This window comes from Ornithorhynchus anatinus, chromosome 2 (assembly GCF_004115215.2).
Source record: "Ornithorhynchus anatinus isolate Pmale09 chromosome 2, mOrnAna1.pri.v4, whole genome shotgun sequence".
Classification (NCBI taxonomy): domain Eukaryota; kingdom Metazoa; phylum Chordata; class Mammalia; order Monotremata; family Ornithorhynchidae; genus Ornithorhynchus; species Ornithorhynchus anatinus.
The window spans coordinates 162499171-162521959 of NC_041729.1; the positions used below are offsets into that span (position 1 = coordinate 162499171).

General features: G+C 48.3%; 1 protein-coding gene across 2 annotated transcripts in view; it reads right to left on the minus strand.

Moving 5' to 3' along the window:
* SSPN (sarcospan) overlaps nt 1–15531 on the minus strand; it is a 40440-nt gene extending 24909 nt beyond the window's left edge. Inside the window, exon 1 of one of the 2 annotated variants that reach the window (XM_029057626.2) lies at nt 15371–15531. In XM_029057626.2, the coding sequence (XP_028913459.1) occupies nt 15371–15514 (144 nt within the window). In that variant the 5' untranslated portion in view covers nt 15515–15531. Of the gene's footprint in view, nt 1–5526; nt 5881–15370 lie in introns of those variants that run through there. The other variant, XM_029057625.2, reaches the window with a different exon arrangement.
* Nucleotides 15532–22789: the final 7258 nt, after the last annotated feature.

Below are 22789 nucleotides of genomic sequence, written 5' to 3' on the forward strand. Positions count from 1 at the left end.
GTGAGCCCTGTGTGAGACATGGACTGTGTCAATTGACTGTGATTGACTGATTGACAGGGTAAAGGTTTAACCAATATTATTATTTTTATGAGTGATACTTCCCACTAAGATCACACTAGGCCTAACAGAACTCCAGTTAGAACTGTCAAAGTTTCCTGCCTGAGCCAAGAGGCAAATGGACAGGAAAATGTCTCTGGGGGGCTTGAGAGACAGAGATTGCTCTTAAGTTGTTTTTACCACAGCAGTGCCAAACAAAATCAGTCACCCCAAGTGAAGGCTCGGGAAAAGTGGATGGGCTTCTAAAATATTTATATAGATTAAAATCCCTAATCAGAAATATTCATCACTGACAGATGTGATGAAGACGTCGGCCTACAAACAGCTGGACTCAGGCCAACCGTTACTTTCACAAAGCTGACAGGGCAACTCTCCGGAAACCGACCCTCATCACCAACCCTACCATTAACACGTCTCCCACTCTAGACGGTGAGCTTGTTGGTCTAGTGGAAAGAACGCAGGCCTGGGAGCCAGAGGGTTCTAATCCCAGCTCTGCCACTTAATTCATTCATTCAGTCGTATTTATCGAGTGCTTACTGTTTGCAGAACACTGTACTAAGCGCTTAATAACGATGGTATTTGTTAAGCGCTTACTTTTGCCAAGCACTGTTCTAAATGCTGAGGTAGATACGAGGTAATCGGTTGTCCCACATGGGGCTCATAGTCTGCCCAAAGTCACACAGCTGATAAGTGGCGGAGCCACGATTAGAACTCACGACCTCTGGCTCCCATGCCCATGGTCTTTCCACTAAGCCATGCTGCTTCCCTTAGTCAATATGACTGCTTCCCTGTAACTTGCCTGCTGTGCGACCTTGGGCACATCACTTTTCTTCTCTAGGCCTCAGTTCCCTCATCTGTTAAATGGGGACTCCATCCCTGTGATGTTCTTGTGTTTTCCCCAGTGCCTAGAACACTACTTGCACATATTAAGTGCTAAACCAATACCACAATTGTTATTATTATTACTGTTGTGGGCAGGGAGAAAGGGTGGGGCTTGATGCCCCTCAGGGAGATGGATGTGGAGTGGCATGGGATTTCTGTCTCCGGCCAGCATGAACCCCGCAAGCCGGATTTAGGGGCTGGGCCTCAGCCTGTGGAATAATAATAATAATAATTGGAGTATTTGTTAAGCGCTTACCGCCTGTCAGGCCCTGTACTAAGCGCTGGGGTGAATACAAGAAGATCCGGTTGGACACAGTTCTTACCCCATGTGGGGCTCAGTCTCAATCTCCCTTTAACAGATGAGGGAACCAAGGCCCAGAAAAGTGAAATGACCAGGGTCACACAGCAAGCGGAGCTGGGATGAGAATGCACGACCTTCTGACTCCTAGGCCCATGCTCCGGCCACCACGTCATAATCTGAGCAGGTATGGGATCTTCTCTTTTGGGGGTCGTGGTTGGAACCAGCATTTCTACTGAAAAATTTCATTCCTGGGGTAGGCACAACACATAATAATAACAACAATTAGAGTACTTGCTAAGCACTTAATATGGGCCAAGCACTGTTCTAAATACTGAGGAAGATACAAGTTAATCAGGCTGGACAAGATCCCTCACCCTCTTAATCCCCATTTTACAGATGAAGTAACAGAGAAGTGAAGCGACTTGCCAAGGTCACACAGCAGACGTGTGCTTTCTCCCAGAAAGCAATCCCTTGAGGAGAACCCCCATCTTAAACCTCATCACCGGAGCATATTATGGATAAAAGAGAGCAATCTGTAAGAACTTCAAATTCTGGTGTTTCCTAATGCATATCCAATTCCGTTAATCACAGGCCTTCTGAACGAATTCTTTTCTCTATATTATTTGCCAAACTACTACTATATTAATGAAAGCACTTCTCCTATCCCGCCTTGATTATTGTATCAGTCTCCTTGCTGACCTACCTGCCCCCGTCTCTCCCCACTCCATACTCCATTCTGCTGCCCAAATCATTTTCCTTCAAAAACGTTCAGACCATGTTTCCCCACTCCTCAAGAAACTCAGTGGTTGCCCATCCACCTCCACATCAAATAAAAACTCCTCACACTGGCTTCAAGGTAGTCAATCCCCTTGCCCCCTCCTACCTCACCTCACTACTCACCTACTACAACCCAGCCTGCATACTGTTCCTCTAATGCCAACCTTCTCACTGTATCTCCATCTATCTCACCGCCGACCTCTTGCCCACATCCTTCCTCCCTCAAATCAGACAGATAATAGCTCTCCCCTGCTTCAAAACTTTATTGAAGGCCCAGCTCCTCCAAGAAACCTTCCCTGACTAAGCCCTCCTCTCTTCTCCCACTCTCTTCTGTGCCACCCTTATTTTCTCCTTCATTCTTCCTCCCTCCCATCCCCACAGACTTAATATGTATATCTGTGAATATATCTGTCATTTGTTTATTTATTTATATTAATGTCTGTCTCACCTTCTAGACTGAAAGCTCACCGTGGGCTGGTATGTGTCTATTTGTCATTATATTGTACTCTCCCAAGAGCTTAGTTACAGTGCGTTGTACACAATAAGTGCTCAATAAATACAATTGAGTGAATGATTGAATAAGGGCCTAGAAAATAAACTTAGCTGGCATGAGTGAAAAGCAGGGAGATCTATTAATCAATCAGTGCTTATTCATTCAGTCGAATTTCTTGAGGGCTTACTGTGTGTGGAAGATGTACCAAGCGTTTGGGAGAGTACAACGTAACAAAAAGCAGACACATTCCCTGCCCATGATGAGCTATTTATTGAGTACTTGCTGGGTGCAGAGCACTGCACTAAGTACATGGGAAAGCACACTAGACGATAAGCTGTTTGTTGAGTACTTGCTGTGTGCAGAGCATTGTACTAAGCACCTGGGAAAGCACACTAGAGTAAGTTGACACGATCCCTATCCTCAAGGAATTTACAATCTATCGTGGGACACAGGGGTTAAAATACATTTCAGGTAGGGTAACCCCCAAGGATTGGAGCCCATTTTTAAAAGGAATACTTTGAATAGTTTGGGTGGCGTGGCGCAGTGGAAAGAGCATGGGCTTTGGAGTCAGGGCTCGTGAGTTCGAATCCCAGCTCTGCCGCTTGTCGGCTGTGTGACTGTGGGCAAGTCACTTAACTTCTCTGTGCCTCAGTTCCCTCATCTGTAAAATGGGGATGAAGACTGTGAGCCCCACGTGGGACAACCTGATTCCCCTGTGTCTACCCCAGCGCTTAGAACAGTGCTCTGCACATAGTAAGCGCTTAACAAATACCAACATTATTCAGTGCTTAGAACAGTGCTCGGCACATAGTAAGCGCTTAACAAATACCAACATTCTCTCCTCTATCCATTTTAGGAAGGAGCTAATTATCCACTATTACCTGATATAGGAAAACCACCTTTCCAAACCAAGACAATTTCAAAAATTTGCCAAAAATGGAATGGTCATTTGCAGTAGGTGAATCAATTCAATAAACTGAGAGTTCGCAGGGTGAAATCATCTCTAAAGCAGTAATCCTCTGCATTAACATTCAGCACACATACAGTTAATCAGGACGTTTAGTGCTATCCTTCCGCAAATCTTTATTATGGAGATTTTATATTGTTTCGATCAAAAATCCATACAGACAATTTAATGTAATTGTTATTCCCTCTATCGATACCGTGCTTAATTTAAACTCACCGTGTGTTTCCACGCAAGATAATCTCTTATTAGTGTAAATGATGTAATATTTGGCTTAGTATGCACAACAACATACGTTCCATGTTCCGAATAGATTGCCTTGGGCCGCCACCTCCCTTCCCAACCTTCGGCCTCATTCGTCCGTCCACGGAATGAAGGAGGGCTATTCCCAATTCAGGATTCTCCGGGCTGAGCAAACATATCCTTCATACCACACCCAAATTGACTGGTTTGGAATGTACAGTTGTTGTTGTTTGGTAACTCCACACACAGTGCCACGACTGAGCAGGCCACGAGAAGCAATGCGGCCAAGTGGCAAGTGCCTGGGGTCTGGGTTCTATTCCCGGCTCGGCCAATTGTCTGCCACGTGATCTCAGGCAAGTTGCTTCACAGCTCTGTGCTTCAGTCCCCTCATCTGTAAAATGGACTCTGAGACTGTGAGTCCCAGGTGGGACAGAGGGACTATGCTCAACATGATTCACTTGTATCTACGCCAGCGCTTAGCCCATAGTAAGCGGCTTAACAAATGCCATTATTATTATTATGGTGAAGCAGCACGGTTCTTGGAGTCAGAAGGACCTGGATTCTAAACCTGGCTCTGCCACTTGTCTGCTGTGTGACCTTGGGCAAGTTGATTCACTGCTCCATGCTTCAGTCCCCTCACCTATAAAATGGGGATTCGGACTGTGAGCCCCAGGGTGGGACAGAGAGACTGTGTCCAACCTGATTACTTTGTAATTACCCCAGTGTTTAACCCATAGTAAGCACTTAACAAACACCATCATTATTATTATGGCAAAGCAGCATGGCACAGTAGACAGAGTCCGGGCCTGGGAGTCAGAAGGTCATGGGTTCTAATCGCTTAGAACAGTGCTCGGCACATAGTAAGTGCTTAACAAATACTATCATCATTAATCCCGATCTACCACTCGTCTGCTGGGTGACCCTGGGCAAGTCACTTCCCTCGTCTGGGCCTCAGTTACCTCATCTGTAAAATGGGAGTTGAGACTGTGAGCCCCTTGAGGGCCAGGGACTGTATCCCCCCCCAAGAAATTAGTACAGTGCCTGGCAAATAGTAAGCTCTTAACAAACACCCTAATTATGATGATGATTATCAGTCTGGCTTTTCCCAAGAAGTTTGAACATGCTGGATTTCCATCATCTTCTCCCACTCCCACCCACCCCCAACATGCTTCTCCATCACCCCTCATTGTCCCCTGTCCCCGTCCCCCTCCACCCTCACCGAACCCAATTTGGGGAGTTGAAGAAGGGGCGGGAGAGCCAGCTCCTCCTGTTCTCCGGAATGGGACCGCACTGACGAGAAGCAGCATGGCTTAGTGGGTAGAGCACTTGTCTGCTAGGTGATCTTGGGCAAGTCACTTTCCTTCATTCATTCAATCATATTTATTGAGCACTTGCCATGTGCAGAGCACTGTATTAAGCGCTTGGAAAGTGCAATTTGGCAACACTCTCCGTGCCTCAGTTCCCTCTTCTGTAAGATGGGGATGAAGACTGTGAGCCCCACGGGGTACAACTTGATGGCCTTTTATCTACCCCCCCCCGCCGCGCTTAGAACAATGCTTGGCACATAGTAAGTGCTTAACAAACACCATTATTATTATTAAGAGGCCAAAAAGTGTTTTTTTGTGAGGCGGTCTGCGGGTGGGTGTGGGGGGATTTTTTTGTGAGGCGGTCTGCGGGTGGGTGTGGGGGGATGCTCGGGTCGGGGGGTCCCGGGGTCAGGGGTTAGGCGGTCCGAGGGGGGGGGCATGCAGGGGGGTTAGTGTTGGGGGGCTTCGTGCATCGTGCACCCGGGGGCGGCGGGGGGCTTACAAGGATCCCCGCCCAGTACGGGGTGTCTCGGAGAGGCAAGGAGGGGCTGAGGCCGGACGCCAGGACGCCCAGGACCGCGCCCGCCAGGCCCAGGGACCCCTGAGCCAGGGCCAGCAGCAGCGGGAAACGGCACCCGCACCAAGTCCCCTCCGACCCCCACTCCCCATCCTCCTCCTCCAACTTCTTCTTCTTCCCCTTCTTCTTCTCTTCCTCCTCCTCCTCCCGCTGTCCTCCTCTGGCCGGTCCGGGGGGCTGCTGGTCCTTAGCCATCGTGGGCTGGGCGGCCGGGATCTCCGGGGTCCGAGGTGGTCGGGGGTGGGGCCTAACCGGGGGTGGGGATCTCCGGGGTCCCAGCTGGCCTGGGGGAAGGACTGGCCGGGGGTAGGACTGGCCGGGGGTAGGACTGGCCGGGGGCCGGGGTGGACGGGGGTGGGGCCTAGCCGGGGGTGGGGCTGGACAAGGTCTGGGGTGGACAGGGGTGGGATCTAGCCGGGTGGGGATCACCGGGGTCCGGACTGTCCGGGCTGGACAGAGGTGGGGCCTAGCAGGGGGTGGGGATCTCCTGGGTCCGGACTGTCCGGAGGGTGGGGCTGACCGGGGTCCGGGCTTGGTGGGGGTGAGGCCTAGCCGGGGGTGGGGCTGGGCAGGGTCCGGACCGGACAGGGGTGGGACCTAGCCGGGGGTGGGGATCACCGGGGTCCGAGCTGTCCGGGATCCAAGCTGGACAAGGGTGGGGCCTAGCCGGGGGTGGGGATGGGCAGGGTCCTGGGGGTTGGAGGGGTCGGGACCGGCTGGGGCTGGGCCGGGGGGCGGGGATCCGAGTCCAGGAGGTTGAGCAAATATGGAAAGCATCTGGGCCGGTGGGCGGGGCGGCCGGACAGATGGCCAGACAGGCGGGCAGAGATGCCGGAGACCGCCCGGTGGGGGAGGGACGGGGGTCCGGTGGGTCTGGAGGCGACCTCCTAGGAAGCGGCCTGGAGGAGGGGCTACAGCCCGTTGTTGAACAGGGATCCTCTCTCTCTCTCTCTCTGTTGCCGAATCGTCCTCTCCCAAGCGCTCAGTCCAGTGCTCCGCATACAGTAAGCCCTCAATAAGTACCATGGGGTGAATGAAGGAATAGAGCAACGGCCTCCGAGTCAGGAGGTCACACCTCTTGGTCTGCTCTGTGACCTTGGGCAAGTCACTTGACTTCTCTGGTCCTCAGTGACCTCATCTGCAAAATGGGGATGGAGACTGTGAGCCCCACGGGGGACAGGGATTGTGTCCAACCTGCTTTGCTGGGATCCACCCCAGCGCTTAGTCCAGTAATAATTTTGGTATTTAAGCGCTTACTATGTGCCAAGCACTGTTCTAAGCGCTGGGTAGATACAAGGTAATTAGGTTGTCCCACGTGGGGCTCACAGTCTTAATCCTCATTTTCCAGATGAGGCAAATGAGGCCCAGAGAAGTGAAGTGACTTTCCCAAGGTCACACAGCAGACGAGTGGCAGAGCTGGGATTAGAACCCATGTGATCTAGCTCCCAAGCCTTTCCACTGAGCTATGCTCTTCTCATATCTGTTCCTCACTACTGGTTTCAAACATGCCCATGTATCCCCTGTCCTAAAAAAAAAAACCCTCTCTTGACCCCATCCATTCCAGTTATCTCCCCATCTCCCTTCTGCCATCCCTCCCCAAATTACTTGAGTTGTCTACACCCACCAACTCCAGTTCCTCTCCTTGACTTCCGCCAGTCTGGTTTCTACTCCCTTCACTCCACTGAAACTGCCCTCTCAAAGGACACTAATGATCTCCTTCTCGCCACAACCAAGGGCCTCTACTCCATCCTAATCCACCTCGTCTGCTCTGCTGCCTTGGACACTGTCAAAGACCCCCTTCTCCTGGAAACCTTATCCAACCTCGACTTCGCTGACTCTGTCCTCTCCTGATTCTCTTCCTATCTCTCTAGCAGCTCATTCTCCGTTACTTTCGGGGGCTTCTCCTCTGCCTCCCACCCTCTAACTGTGGGAGTCTTTCATGTTGTGGGCGTCCCTACAGAGTTAACAGACACATAACAATGCTTTACACACCATGAGCTCTCAATAAATACGACAGAATGAATTCCATGCCCACAACAAGTGTACAGTCTACAGGGGGAAACACGTTAATATAAATAATCATAATAATAATGTTGGTAGTTGTTAGGTGCTTACTATGTCCTGAGCATTGTTCTAAGCGCTGGGGTAGATACAGGGACATCAGGTTGTCCCACCTGAGGCTCACAGTCTTAAGACCCATCTTACAGATAAGGTAACTGAGGCACTGAGAAGTGAAGTGACTGGCCCAAAGTCACACAGCTGAGAGGTGGTGGAGCCGAGATTAGAACCCATGACCTCTGACTCCTAAGCCCGTGCTCTTTCCACTGAGCCATGCTGCTTCTCTAAAAAGACACTGTTCTAAGTACTGGGGAGGATACAAGGTGATCAGATTGTCCCACATGGGGCTCACAGTCTTAATCCTCACTTTTACAGATGAGGTAACTGAGGCACACAGAAGTTAAGTGACTTGCCCAAAGTCACACAGCTGACAAGTACCTGAACCGGAATTTGAACCCATGACTTCTGACTCCCAAGCCCAGGCTCCTTCCACTGAGCCATGCTGCTTCTCATAATTATGGTATTTGTTAAGCACTTACTATGTACCAGGCACTGTACTAAGCGCTGGGGTAAATACAAGTGAATCAGGTTGGACACAGTCCCTGTCCCACGTGGGGCTCACAGTCTCAATCCCCATTCTACCGATGAGGTAACTGAGGCCCAGAGAAGTGAAGCGACTTGCCCAAGTCACACAGTGGACAAGTTGCAGAGCCAGCATTAGAAACTATGACCCTCTGATTTCCAAGCCCGTGATCTAATCACTACGCCATGCTACTTCTTAATGGATGTCTACATAAGTGTTGAGAAGCAGTGTGGCTTAGTGGCAAGAGCCTGGGCCTGGGAGTCAGAGGATGTGGGTTCTCATCCTGGCTCTGCCACTTGTTTGCTGTGTGACCTTGGGCAAGCCACTTAACTTCTCTGGGCCTCGATTACCTCATGTGTAAAATAGAGAATAAGACTGTGAGCCCCACGTGGGATAACCTGATTACCGTGTATCAAGCCCAGTGCTTAGTTCTGGGTACCTTTCTATTCTCCATCTCCACCCACTCCCTTGGAGAACTCATTCGTTCCCATGGCTTCAACTACCATCTCTTTGCGGATGATCCCCAAACCTACATCTCCAGCCTTCATCTCTCTCGCATTTCCTCCTGCTTTCAAGACATCTCTTCTACCTGGATGCCCCACTGACAACTCAACATATTCCAATCAGCTCCTCATATTTCTTTCCAAACCCTAACCTCCCCCTTAGTTCTCATCACTGTAGCCAACACCGTCATCTTTCCTAACTCCGCAAGCCCACAACTTCAGCATAATCCTTGACTCATCTCTCTTGTTCAACCCACATATTCAATCTGTCACCAAACCCTGTCAGTTCTACCTTCACATCATTGCTAAAATCTGCCCTTCCCTCTCCATCCAAGCTGCTACTATGTTGATCCAAGCTCTGGCACACAGTAAGTGCTTAAAAATGCCATATATATATGTCTTCCTTGACTACCTCATCAGCCTCCTTGCCTCCCTGGAACCTGACTCTCCCCTCTCCAGTCCATATCTCACTGCTGCCCAGATCATTTTACTACAAAATGTTCAGCCCGCTTCTCCTCATCTCAAGAACTTGTAGTGGTTGTCTGTCTGTCCACCTCCACATCAATGGGGAACTCTTCACCACTATCTTTAAAACACTCAATCAGCTCTCCTCCCTCCTACTTTGCCTCTGATTTCCTACTATTCATTCATTCATTCAATAGTATTTATTGAGTGCTTACTATGTGCAGAGCACTGTACTAAGCGCTTGGGATGAACAAGTCGGCAACAGATAGAGACAGTCCCTGCCGTTTGACGGGCTTACGGTCTAATCGGGGGAGACGGACAGACAAGAACAATGGCAATAAACAGCGTCAAGGGGAAGAACATCTCGTAAAAACCGATGGCAACTAAATTCATTCAATAGTATTTATTGAGCGCTTACTATGTGCAGAGCACTGTACTAAGCGCTTGGGATGAACAAGTCGGCAACAGATAGAGACAGTCCCTGCCGTTTGACGGGCTTACAGTCTAATCGGGGGAGACGGACAGACAAGAACAATGGCACTAAACAGCGTCAAGGGGAAGAACATCTCGTAAAAACAATGGCAACTAAATAGAATCGAGGCGATGTACAATTCATTAACAAAATAAATAGGGTAACGAAAATATATACAGTTGAGCGGACGGGTACAGTGCTGTGGGGATGGGAAGGGAGAGGTGGAGGAGCAGAGGGAAAAGGGGAAAATGAGGCTTTAGCTGCGGAGAGGTAAAGGGGGGATGGCAGAGGGAGTAGAGGGGGAAGAGGAGCTCAGTCTGGGAAGGCCTCTTGGAGGAGGTGATTTTTAAGTAAGGTTTTGAAGAGGGAAAGAGAATCAGTTTGGCGGAGGTGAGGAGGGAGGGCGTTCCGGGACCGCGGGAGGACGTGGCCCGGGGGTCGACGGCGGGATAGGCGAGACCGAGGGACGGTGAGGAGGTGGGCGGCGGAGGAGCGGAGTGTGCGGGGTGGGCGGTAGAAAGAGAGAAGGGAGGAGAGGTAGGAAGGAGCAAGGTGATGGAGAGCCTCGAAGCCTAGAGTGAGGAGTTTTTGTTTGGAGTGGAGGTCGATAGGCAACCACTGGAGTTGTTTAAGAAGGGGAGTGACATGCCCAGATCGTTTCTGCAGGAAGATGAGCCGGGCAGCGGAGTGAAGAATAGACCGGAGCGGGGCGATAGAGGAGGAAGGGAGGTCAGAGAGAAGGCTGACACAGTAGTCTAGCCGGGATATAACGAGAGCCCGTAATAGTAAGGTAGCCGTTTGGGTGGAGAGGAAAGGGCGGGTCTTGGCGATATTGTAGAGGTGAAACCGGCAGGTCTTGGTAACGAATAGGATGTGTGGGGTGAACGAGAGGGACGAGTCAAGGATGACACCTGCACACTTCACTCCTCTAATCAACCTACTTACTGGACCTCCATCTCGTCTATCTCACCGCTGACCCCCTTTCCCACATCCTCCATCTGGCCAAGAGCCCCCTACCCCCTTCACGTCTGAAAGTCCATCTCTCTTTCCACCTTCAAAGCCTTAAAAATCCCATCTCCTCCAAGAGGCTTCCCTGATTTGACCCTCCCTCTCCCTTCACGTCACCAATCGGTCAATCAGTCAATTGTATAGAGTGCTTACTGTGTGCAGAGCACTGTACTAAGCACTTGGGAAATTACAATATAGCAATAAAGAGAAACAATCCCTACCCACAGTGAATTCACAGGCTAGGTGGATTGATTGATTAAGCTTGCTACAGTGCTTGGCACATAGTAAGTGCTTAACAAAAAGATCATCATTATTATTGTTATCATTATCATTATTAGTAAGCCATTGCTAAGTGTTAGGGTAGATAGAAAATAGTCAAATCAGACCCAGTCCCTGTCCCACACAGGGCTCACATTTTCAAGGACAAGAAGGAGAGGTTGCCCAAGGTCACATGGCAGGCAAGGGAACGATCCAGAATTAGAACTCAGGTCTCCTGACTCCCAGTCCTAGGCCCTTTCCACTAATTTTTAAATTTTAATGCTAATTATAGAATTTGTTAAATGCTTACTATGAGCCAAACACTTAAATAGGTACAGGGATAATAATAATAACAATAAATAATAATAGCAATAATCAGGTTGGAAACAGTCCCTATATCTCAAGGGGCTCACAGTCTGAGGGGGAGGGAGAATGGGTATTGGATCTCCATTTTACACAAGGGGAAACTGAGACCCAAAGGGGGTAAGTGACTTGACCAAGATGACACAGTGGACAAGTAGCAGAATGGGCATTAAGCAGCCAGGTCTTGGGGAAACAGCAGGCATGGTCTAGTCGATAGAGCACAGGCTTGGGATTCAGAAGGACCTGGGTTCTGATCCTGGCTCCACTACTTATCTCCTGTGTGACCTTGGGCAAGTCACTTCACTTCTCTGGGCCTCAGTTACCTCATCCGTAGAATGGGGGATGGAGACTGTGAGCCCATGTGGCACAGGGACTGTGTCCAACCTGATCAGCTTGTATCTACACCAGCTCTTAAAACATTATTATGACTCCTTGTTTCAAAAATATCTGCAAAGATACTGGGCTACATATGACCCATATCAATGGATTAAGAGGCAGTGTGGAACAGTGAGAAGCACAGGATTTGATTTCCTCCTTCGGGGGAAGACTTGAACACCAACCTCGGGAAAGGTTTTTCAACTCCCTAGAGCTGCCCCAAGAATGCTGCCAAACTGGTATTTGTCGGGGGCGAAGGGGAAAAGCCTTGTGGTTGTAATTCATTGGAATATCAGGGTGGTATCAAGCTCCAGATGACACTAGAAGCCTAAGGAGTGTGGTCCACCCTTCTCCCCCCTTTCCAAGCATTATTACAGTGACATCCCCTCCAGGAAGCCTTCCCAGATGAAGCCCTCTTTTCCCTGCCTCCCTGTCCCTCCTCTGTTGTCTACGCACTTGCGATCTGTGACCTGTGGACATTTGAATTTTGCCCCACCCCCAACCCTACAGCACTTAGGTACATATCTCGAAATTCTTGTCTTGGCTTATGCTCTTTGCTTAGACAGAAGCAGCACGACTTAGTGGCTACAACCTGGGACTGAGAGTCAGAAGTCCACCACTTGTAGGCTGTGTGACCCTGAGCAAGGCACTTTACTTCACTGTGCCTCAGTTCCCTCATCTGTAAAATGGCCAGGGACTGTGAGCCCTGTGTGGGACAGGGACTGTATCCAACCCCATTATCTTGTACCTACTCCAGCATTTAGAACAGTGTCTGGCACATAGTAAACTCTTAACAAATACCATAATTGTTATTATTATTATTATGCTGTCAAGTCATCTCTGAAGGGGTGTGATTTAATGGAAAGAGCACGAGCTTGGGAGTCAGAGGTCGTGGGTTCGAATCCTGGCTCTGTCATTTGTCAGCTGTGTGACTTTCTCCCCCTTCTAGGCTGTGAGCCCGTTGTTAAGTAGGGATTGTCTCCATCTGTTGCCAAATTGTACTTTCCAGGTGCTTAGTACAGTGCTCTGCACACAGTAAGCACTCGATAAATAAATCAAATGAAGTCACTTAACTTCTCTGTGCCTCAGTTACCTCATCTGTAAAATGGGGACTGGGACTGTTAGCCCCACGTGGGACAACCTGATAACCTTGTATCTACCCCAGCCCTTAGAACAGTGCTTGGCACATAGTAAGCGCTTACCAAAACCTTCATTATTATCAACTCCACGGACACAACTCTCCCAGAACACCCCACCTCCATCGGCAATCATTCCGGTAGTGGATCCAGAGAGTTTTCTTGTTAAAAGTATGGAAGTGGTTTGCCATTGCCGCCTTCCACACGGTAAACTCGACTCTCCGCCCTCAACTCTCTCCTGTCCCGCTGCTGCCCAGCAAAGGGGAGTTTTGACTTGTAGCCGATGGCCTTCCACTCACTAGCCACTGGCCAAGCTAGGAATGGAATGGACAGGCCTCAGCTTCCCTCTCCCTCCCATAGCCAACACTGATAGACAGGTACTGGAAACTCTCCAGGTGTTTTTTTACCTTTTTTTTGTTGGTATTTGTTAAGCGCTTACTATGTGCCAAACACTGTCCTAAGCACTGGGGGGATACAAGGTGATCAGGTTGTCCCATGTGGGGCTCACAGTTTTAATCCCCATTTTACAGATGAGGTAACTGAGGCAGAGAGAAGTTAAGTGACTTACCTAAAGTCACACAGCTGGCAAGTGGCAGAGCTGGGGTTAGAACCCATGACCTCTGACACCCAAGCCCGGGCTCTTTCCACTGAGCCACGCTGCTTCTCAGGTGACGTCCTGAGAGGGTGTATCTCTAAATTACATATTATAAATTATTCACTTATATTAACGTCCGTCTCGCCCCTAGGCCCGTAAGCTCATTATGGGCAGGGAACGTGTCTGCTAATTCTGTTGTATTATACTCTCCCAAGCGCTTAGTACAGTGCTCTACACATAGTCAGCGCTCAATGGGTTCTAATCCCAGAGCCGCCACTTGTCTGCTGTGTGGTCTTGGGCAAGTCACTTCACTTCTTTGTGCCACAGTTATCTGTAAAATGGGGATTGAGACTCTGAGCCCCATATGGGACAGGGACTATGTCCAACCCGATTTGCTTATATACAACCCAGCAGTTAGTATAGTGCCTGGCACATAGTAAGAGCTTAACAAATACCATAATTACTATTATTAAATAATATTATTATATCATTATATTATAATATATTGTATTATTATAATATAATCTCGTTATATCCCGACTAGACTACTGTGTCAGCCTTCTCTCTGACCTCCCTTCCTCCTCTCTCGCCCCACTCTGGTCTATTCTTCACTCCGCTGCCCGGCTCATCTTCCTGCAGAAACGATCTGGGCGTGTCACTCCCCTTCTTAAACAACTCCAGTGGTTGCCTATCAACCTCCGCTCCAAACAAAAACTCCTCACTCTAGGCTTCAAGGCTCTCCATCACCTTGCCCCTTCCTACCTCCTCCTCCCTTCTCTCTTTCTACCGCCCACCCCGCACGCTCCGCTCCTCCGCCGTCCACCTCCTCACCGTCCCTCGGTCTCGCCCATCCCGCCGCCGACCCCTGGGCCACGTCCTCCCGCGGTCCCGGAACGCCCTCCCTCCTCACCTCCGCCAAACTGATTCTCTTTCCCTCTTCAAAACCCTACTTAAAACTCACCTCCTCCAAGAGGCGTTCCCAGACTGAGCTCCTCTTCTCCCTCTACTCCCTCTGCCACCCCCACTTTTACCTCTGCGCAGCTAAACCCTCTTTTTCCCTTTTTCCCTCTGCTCCTCCACCTCTCCCTTCCCATCCCCACAGCACCGTACTCGTCCGCTCAACTGTATATATTTCCATTACCCTATTTATTTTGTTAATGAATTGTACATCACCTTGATTCTATTTAGTTGCCATTGTTTTTACGAGATGTTCTTCCCCTTGACTCTATTTATTGCCATTGTTCTCGTCTGTCCGTCTCCCCCGATTAGACCGTAAGCCCGTCAAACGGCAGGGACTGTCTCCATCTGTTGCCGACTTGTTCATTCCAAGCGCTTAGTACAGTGCTCTGCACATAGTAAGCGCTCAATAAATACGAATGAATGAATGAATGAATGAATAATAATAATGATAAATACCAGTGATTGATCTACTGCTCAGCGCTCTTTATATACTTAGCTGCTGAAGAGGGGCTTGTAGACCCTCTTACACCTTAGACTGAAAGCCCACTGTGGGCAGGGAATGTGTCTACCAGCTCTGTTGTACTGTACTCTCCCAAGCGATCAGTTCAGTGCTCTGCACACAGTAAGCACTCAATGAATTCGATTGAATGAGTGAATGAATGAATGAATAAATACTAGAGAAATTTGCCACAGCCCTTTGGGTCTACACTTGGATAGAGGGGGTAGAGCCCAGGCCTGGGAGTCAGGAGGACCTGAGTTTTAATCCTGGCTCTCCCACCTGTCCGCTGCATGACCTTGGGCAAGTCACCTCATTTCTCTGGACCTCAGTTACCTCATGTGTAAAATGGGGATTGAGACTGTGAGTCCCATGTGGGACAGGTACTGTGTCCAACCTGATTACCTTGTATCTACCCCAGCACTTAGAGCAGTGCTTGACACACAATAAGCACTTAACAAATACTATCATTATTACTATTATTACTATCCACCTACCAAATAAAGAAGAAATGTCCAGCCCCTACTCCATTGCCGAATCCAGGGAGTGTCCCGTAGGAGAGAACACAAGCCTTTGAGTGAGGAAACAGGTTCCAATTGCTGCTCTGGCACTTGCCTGTTGAGTGACCCTGGGCAAGTCATTTCACTTCTCTGCGTCTCAATGTCCTTACCTGTAAAAAAAAAAAATTGAGGAATAAATATCTGTTTTCCCTCCCCTTGAGACTGTGAGTCCCATATAGGACAGAGACTGGATTCGACCTACTTATCTGTATCCTCCCTAGCGCTTAGCACTTAGTAAAAGCAGAACAAATACCATGATTATTACTTTTACCAGTAATGGAGCGGAAGGTTGGAAGACATTGGGGGAAATTCTGTGTCTTGTCAGGAAGGACTGACGGGCTCACACCTGAGACTTCAGCCTGAGAACCTGAGTGGAGGAATTATGGGGTTTTCTGTTGTCATTCTTATCTGTAAAATGGGGATTATATCATGTCTACCCATTCTATTGTACTGTATTCTCCCAAGTGCTTAGTACAGTGCTCTGCAAATAGTGTAACATGACCTAGTGGACAGAGAAGCAGCGTGGCGCAGTGGAAAGAGCACGGGCTTTGGAGTCAGGGCTCATGAGTGAGTTCGAATCCCAGCTCTGCCACTTGTCAGCTGTGTGACTGTGGGCAAGTCACTTAACTTCTCTGTGCCTCAGTTCCCTCATCTGTAAAATGGGGATTAAGACTGTGAGCCCCACGTGGGACAACCTGATTCCCCTGTGTCTACCCCAGCGCTTAGAACAGTGCTCTGCTCATAGTAAGCGCTTAACAAATACCAACATTATTATTATTATTAGAGCGTGGGCCTGGGAGTCAGAGGAGCTGAATTCTAATCCTGGATCTGCCACGTGTCTGCAGTGTGACCTTGGGCAAGTCATTTCACTTCTCTGAGCTTCAGTTCCCTCATTTGTACAGTGGGGTTTAAGATTGTGAGCCCTATGTGGGACAGGAACCGTGTCCAGCCTGATTTGCAGGTAACTACCCCAGAGCTTAGCACAGTTCCTGACACACAGTAAGTGCTTAAAAAATACAATTATCATTCTTATTGTCATTATTATCAGTAAATGCTCAATACATGCTATGGACTGAGAGATGAGTTATAGAGAGATGAGCTGCGCAGGGACTGTTATGTTGATTCATCCCTTTACATTTTTCTTTTTATATTTTTTAAATGATATCTCTTAACTGCTTACTACGTGCCAGGCACTGTACTAAGCGCTGGAGTACTGAGGCACAGAGCAGTGAAGTGACCTACCCAAGTTCACCTAGCAGACAAGTGGTGGAGACACGATTAGAAACCTGGTCTTTCAGACCTCAGGACCGTGAGCTTTCCACTAGGCCACACTGCTTTCATGTAACCCTCTTCTCTCTCCAAGTTAGCATTTCTCCAAGAAGTGGCATAGCATAGTGGATAGAGCCCAGGACTGGGAGTCAGAAGGTCATGGGTTCTAATCCTGACTCCGCCACTTGTCTGCTGTACGAACTTGGAAAACTCACTTCACTTCTCAGTGCCTCAGTTACTTCATCAGTAAAATGGGAATTGAGACTGTTAGCCCCATGGGGGACAAGGACTGTGTCCAACCTGATTTGCTTGTATCCACCCCAGTGCTTAGGACAATGCCTGGCACATAGTATTATTGTGATTATAGAGACTCCATGGATATGCTTTCTCCAGAATGTCCTGTCCTCTACCATAATCTGCAACCTCTCTAATGGTTCTTCCATTATCGTTGTTATGGTCTCTATCGATCTAGCGGATGATCTGTCTCTTCCACCTTTTCTGTGGACTTTTCCTAGCATTAGGGTCTTCTCCAGAGCATTAGCCCTCCTGATTACATGTCCAAAATATGCTTATCTAAGTCGAGTCACTTGGCCTTCCAAAGACTGCTTTGGTTTAATTTGCTCCAAATTCTTTTTTTTTTGGGTAGTCCACAGTATTAACAAAAGCCTCCTCGAACACCACATTTCACAAGAATCGATGTTCTTTCTATCCTGTTTTTTCACCGACCAGCTTTCAGATCCATACGTTGCCACTGGAAACACCACAGAGATGACAATTTGTATTTCTGTGGCAATTGTTTCATCAGCACATTTCAGGACTTTTTCAAGGCTCCTCATAGCAAGTCTTCCTAACATTAATTTTTGGCATATTTCTTAGCTACTAGTTCCTTTATTATTGATTATCGATCTCAGGAGAGAACAATTGTCAACTATTTCAATCTTTTCTCCATCCACTACGAATGTGTTAAAACTTCCAGTTGTCATGATCTTTGTTTTAAGTGCTTAACAAATATTATCATCATCATCATCATCATTATCCCTAATGATAAGGAAGAACATCTATCTGTACATTTCTGTTTCTATCTGTACATGGGTAGAGCTCAACCACATTTGTCAAAGACTGTCCTCAGAAGACTTCCTGGAGGAGGAGGAGGAGGAGAAAGAGTGTGGCATTTGAAGTTTCAGCTCTTTTTCTCTGATCTTTTATCTAGATAGGGTCTGTGGACACATATTATACCTATAACATGGGAGATTGAAAATAATACAGAGAATTTGAGCAGGCACTGTCTCTGGTTAAATCGGAGGCTGTTCCAGGCACATTTTTAATCCAATAAAAGAGGGAATGTAAAATCTAATCTCAGTGTGATTTGTCCAGATTGAATTTATGGGAACAGGGCTCTGCTCCATGAAAGGTACTTTCTTTTTTTTTTATGACATTTGTAAAGTGCTTACTATGTGCCAGGCACTGTACAAAGCACTGGGGCAGATACAAGATAATCACATTGGACACAGTCCCGTCCTGCCTGGGGCTCACAGTCTCAATTCCCATTTTCCAGATGAGGTCACCGAGGCTCAGAGAAGTGAAGGACTGCCCCAAGGTAACACAGAAAACAAGTGGTGGAGATGGGATTAAGAACCCAAGTCATTTTGACTCCCAGATCCGGGCTCTATTCATGAGGCCACGCTGCTATGATCTGCAAGATAGTCAATCAATCGATCAATCGATCATATTAATTGAGTGTTTACTATGTGCAGAGCACTATAGTAAGAGAATTATTAGCAGACCCATTCCCTGCCCATAATGAGTATCTATATACTATGAGTATCTATATACTTATAAGTAATTTATAATCTACAATTTAAAAATATGTACCTAAGTTCTCTGTAGTTGGGGGTGGTCCAGATAGCAAGTGTACAAAGGTCAGAGATTGAGGTGCATAGTCTCACAAGGGACAGGGATTCAGGAGAGATGGGTTCTAATCCTACCACTAGCCTTGACTCAGCATGTGACTTTGGTCCAACTACTGAAGCCTCTCTGAGTCTCAGTTTCCTCATCTGTCAAATGGAGTTAGGATATCTGTTCTCCACTGCTCTTGGGCTGAAAGCCTCCTGTGGAACATGGACAGGGTGCCAAATTTTCATTCCTTCATCATCAGTGGTATTTATTGAGCACTTACTGCATGCAGAGCACCGTACTAAGCTCTTGGGAGAGTACAAGTACAATTTGGCAGAGTTGGTAGATGCATTCCCTGCCCACTGTGAGCTTACAGGTCTAGAGGGAGAGAGTCCAAACTGTCTTGTATTTAACTCAGTACTTAGTGCGTTGTAATCAATCAATAGTATTTATTAAGTGCTTACTCTTTGCAGAGCACTGTACTATGCCCTTGGGAGAGTACAATATACCAGAGTTGGAAGACAAGTTCCCTCCCCATAGTGAGTTTACAGTCTAGAGCGGGAGAATCCAATCTAATCTTGTATTTAATCCAGTACTTAATGCACAGTAATCAATCAATGGTATTTTATTAAATTCTTACTGTTCAAGAGCTTTGTACTATGGCAGTTGGTAGACACATCCTTTACCTATAACGAGAGACTGTAAGAGCACTGTGGGCAAGGACTGGGTCTACCAAGTCGGTTCTATTATATTGTACCCTCTCAAGCGCTTAATACAGTGCTTTGCTGACAGTAAGTGCTCAATAAATATGATTGATTGTGAGAGCCAAAAGAGGTCCGGGACTTTAGTGGAGGTGGAGACCATGAGCCTCAAGGCTAAAACAGGCCAGAGAATCACCATTTTGATTCTTTTCATTCCTGACTGGAAATTCTCAAGTCTTCTCAGTAACTGGGATGAGCAAGTCTGGAGTCCAGCTCAGAAAGCCATGATACCCACCCTCCTCCCGACCTGAGGGGAGTGAACACTAAGGATGCCTGATGTGAGAATCTCTTATTTACCCCGGTGCTTAGATTAGTGTTTCCCACAAGTTAAGTGCTTAATTTCTGGTCAGTGAACATGCCTGCTAATTCTGTTGTACTGTAGAGAGACAGCATGGCCTAACAGATATATCTATATCTATAATTCTATTTATCTATTTTTGATACTATTGATGCCTGTCCACTTGTCTTGTTTCGTTGTTCATTCATTCATTCATTCAATAGTATTTATTGAGTGCTTACTATGTGCAGAGCACTGTATTAAGCACTTGGGATGAACAAGTCTGCAACAGATAGCGACGGTCCCTGCCGTTTGACGGGCTTATGGTCTAATCGGGGGAGACGGACAGACGAGAACACTGGCAATAGAGTCAAGGGGAAGAACATCTTGTAAAAACAATGGCAACTAAATAGAATCGAGGCGATGTACATTTCATTAACAAAATGAATAGGGTAATGAAAATATATACAGTTGAGCGGACGAGTACAGTGCTGAGGGGATGGGAAGGGAGAGGGGGAGGAGCAGAGGGAAATGGGGGGAAAAGAGGGTTAAGCTGCAGAGAGGTGAAGGGGGGGTAGTAGAGGGAGTAGAGGGAGAAGAGGAGCTCAGTCTGGAAGGCCTCTTGGAAGAGGTGACTTTTAAGTAGGGTTTTGAAGAGGGGAAGAGAATCAGTTTGGCGGAGGTGAGGAGGGAGGGCGTTCCGGGACCGCGGGAGGACGTGGCCCGGGGGTCGACGGCGGGATGGGCGAGACCGAGGGACGGTGAGGAGGTGGGCGGCGGAGGAGCAGAGCGTGCGGGGTGGGCGGTAGAAAGAGAGAAGGGAGGAGAGGTAGGAAAGGGCAAGGTGACGGAGAGCCTCGAAGCCTAGAGTGAGGAGTTTTTGTTTGGAGCGGAGGTCGATAGGCAACCACTGGAGGTGTTTAAGAAGGGGAGTGACAGGCCCAGATCATTTCTGCAGGAAGATGAGCCGGGCAGCAGAGTGAAGAATAGACCGGAGCGGGGCGAGAGAGGAGGAAGGGAGGTCAGAGAGAAGGCTGACACAGTAGTCTAGCCGGGATATAACGAGAGCCCGTAGCAGTAAGGTAGCCGTCTGGGTGGAGAGGAAAGGGCGGATCTTGGTGATATCGTAAAGGTGAAACCGGCAGGTCTCGGTAACGGATAGGACGCGTGGGGTGAACGAGAGAGACGAGTCAAGGATGACACCGAGATTGTGGGCCCGAGAGACGGGAAGGATGGTCGTGCCATCCACGGTGATAGGGAAGTCTGGGAGAGGACCGGGCTCGGGAAGGAAGATGAGGAGCTCAGTCTTGCTCATGTCGAGTTTTAGGTGGTGGGCTGACATCCAGGTGGAGACATCCCGGAGGCGGGAGGAGATGCGAGCCCGAAGGGAGGGGGAGAGGACAGGGGCGGAGATGTAGATCTGCGTGTCATCTGCGTAGAGATGGTAGTCAAAGCCGTGAGAGCGAATGAGTTCACCGAGGGAGTGAGTGTAAATGGAGAACAGAAGAGGGCCAAGAACTGACCCTTGAGGAACTCCAACAGTTAAAGGATGGGATGGGGAGGAGGCTCCAGCGAAGGAGACCGAGAATGACCGGCCAGAGAGGTAAGAGAAGAACCGGGAGAGGATGGAGTTCGTGAAGCCAAGGTGAGATAAGGTATGGAGGAGGAGGGGATGGTCGACAGTGTCAAAGGCAGCAGAGAGGTCAAGGAGGATCAGATTGCAGTAGGAGCCATTGGATTTGGCAAGAAGGAGGTCACGGGTGACCTTAGAGAGAGCAGTCTCGTTAGAGTGGAGGGGACGGAAGCCAGATTGGAGGGGGTCTAGGGGAGAATGGGAGTCAAGGAATTCTAAGCATCGATTGTAGACGACTCGTTCTAGGATTTTGGAAAGGAAGGGTACTGTCTCCCCCTTCTAGATTGTGAGCCCGCTGTTGGGTAGGGATCGTCCCTATCTGTTGCCTAATTGCACTTTCCAAGTGCTCTGCACACACTAAGCACTCAATAAATATGACTGAATGAGTGAACAGATAGAGCATGGACCTGTGAGTCAGAAGATCATAGGTTCCAATCCCAGCTCTATTACATAATAATAATAATAATAAAGTAATAATGGTATTTTGGTACTTGTTAAGTGCTTACTGTGTGCCAAGCACTGCTCTAAGTACTGAGGTAGATATAAGGTAATCAGATTGTCCCACATGGGGCTCACAGTCTTAATCCCCATTTTCCAGATGAGGTACCTGAGGCTCAGAGAAGTGAAGTGACTTGCACAAGGTCACAGAGCAGACAAGTGGCAGAGCCAGGATTAGAACCCACGACCTCTGACTCCCAAGCCCATACTCTTTCCACTAAGCCACGTTGCTTCTCAAATAATGGTATTTGTTAAATGCTTACTATGTGCCCGGCACTGTACTAAGTGCTGGGGTGAATACAAGCAAATCAGGTTGGACACAGTTCCTGTCCCAGATGGAGCTCACAATCTTAATCCTCATTTTCCAGATGACGAAATTTAGGTCCAGAGAAGTGAAGTGAATTGCCTAAGGACAGACAGCAGATAAGTGGTAAAGCCGGGAGTAGAACCTATGACCTTTTGACTCCCAGGTTCATTGCTCTATCAACTGAGCCATACCATGGTGTGACCATGGGCAACTCACTTCATTTCTCCTTGCCTCAGTTCCCCCATCTATAAAATGGGCATTAAGACTGCGAGCCCCATGTGGGACAGGGACTGTGTCCAACCTGATTTGCTTGTATTTCCCCCTCCCCAGCATTTAGTACAGTGTCTGGTGCATGTAAGTGCTTAAAAAATACCATAAAAAAACTGGAACATCACCCCCAAACTGCAGGTCTTCCCACTCTTCCTTCCCCACATCCCCTTCCCTCTCATTCCTCATGAGTTCGGTCTGGATTTCTCACTCCCCTGGGATAAGGCTGTCGCTGAGACAGAGGATCCGCTGGGTCTGAAGTGTGAATCGTATCCTTCTCAGGTGGATATAGAGCACAGGTCTGGGCAAGGTGTTTCACTGGAGGGGAGTGGAAAGAAAGTTAGTGATGTTCGCCTGTTTCCAAGAGTGTAGCCGTTAATGGCGACAGAGTTGGGGTAGAGATGAGCAAGGACGTGGCCCAAGCTAGAAGGCTTTCTATCCATGCTTGGCA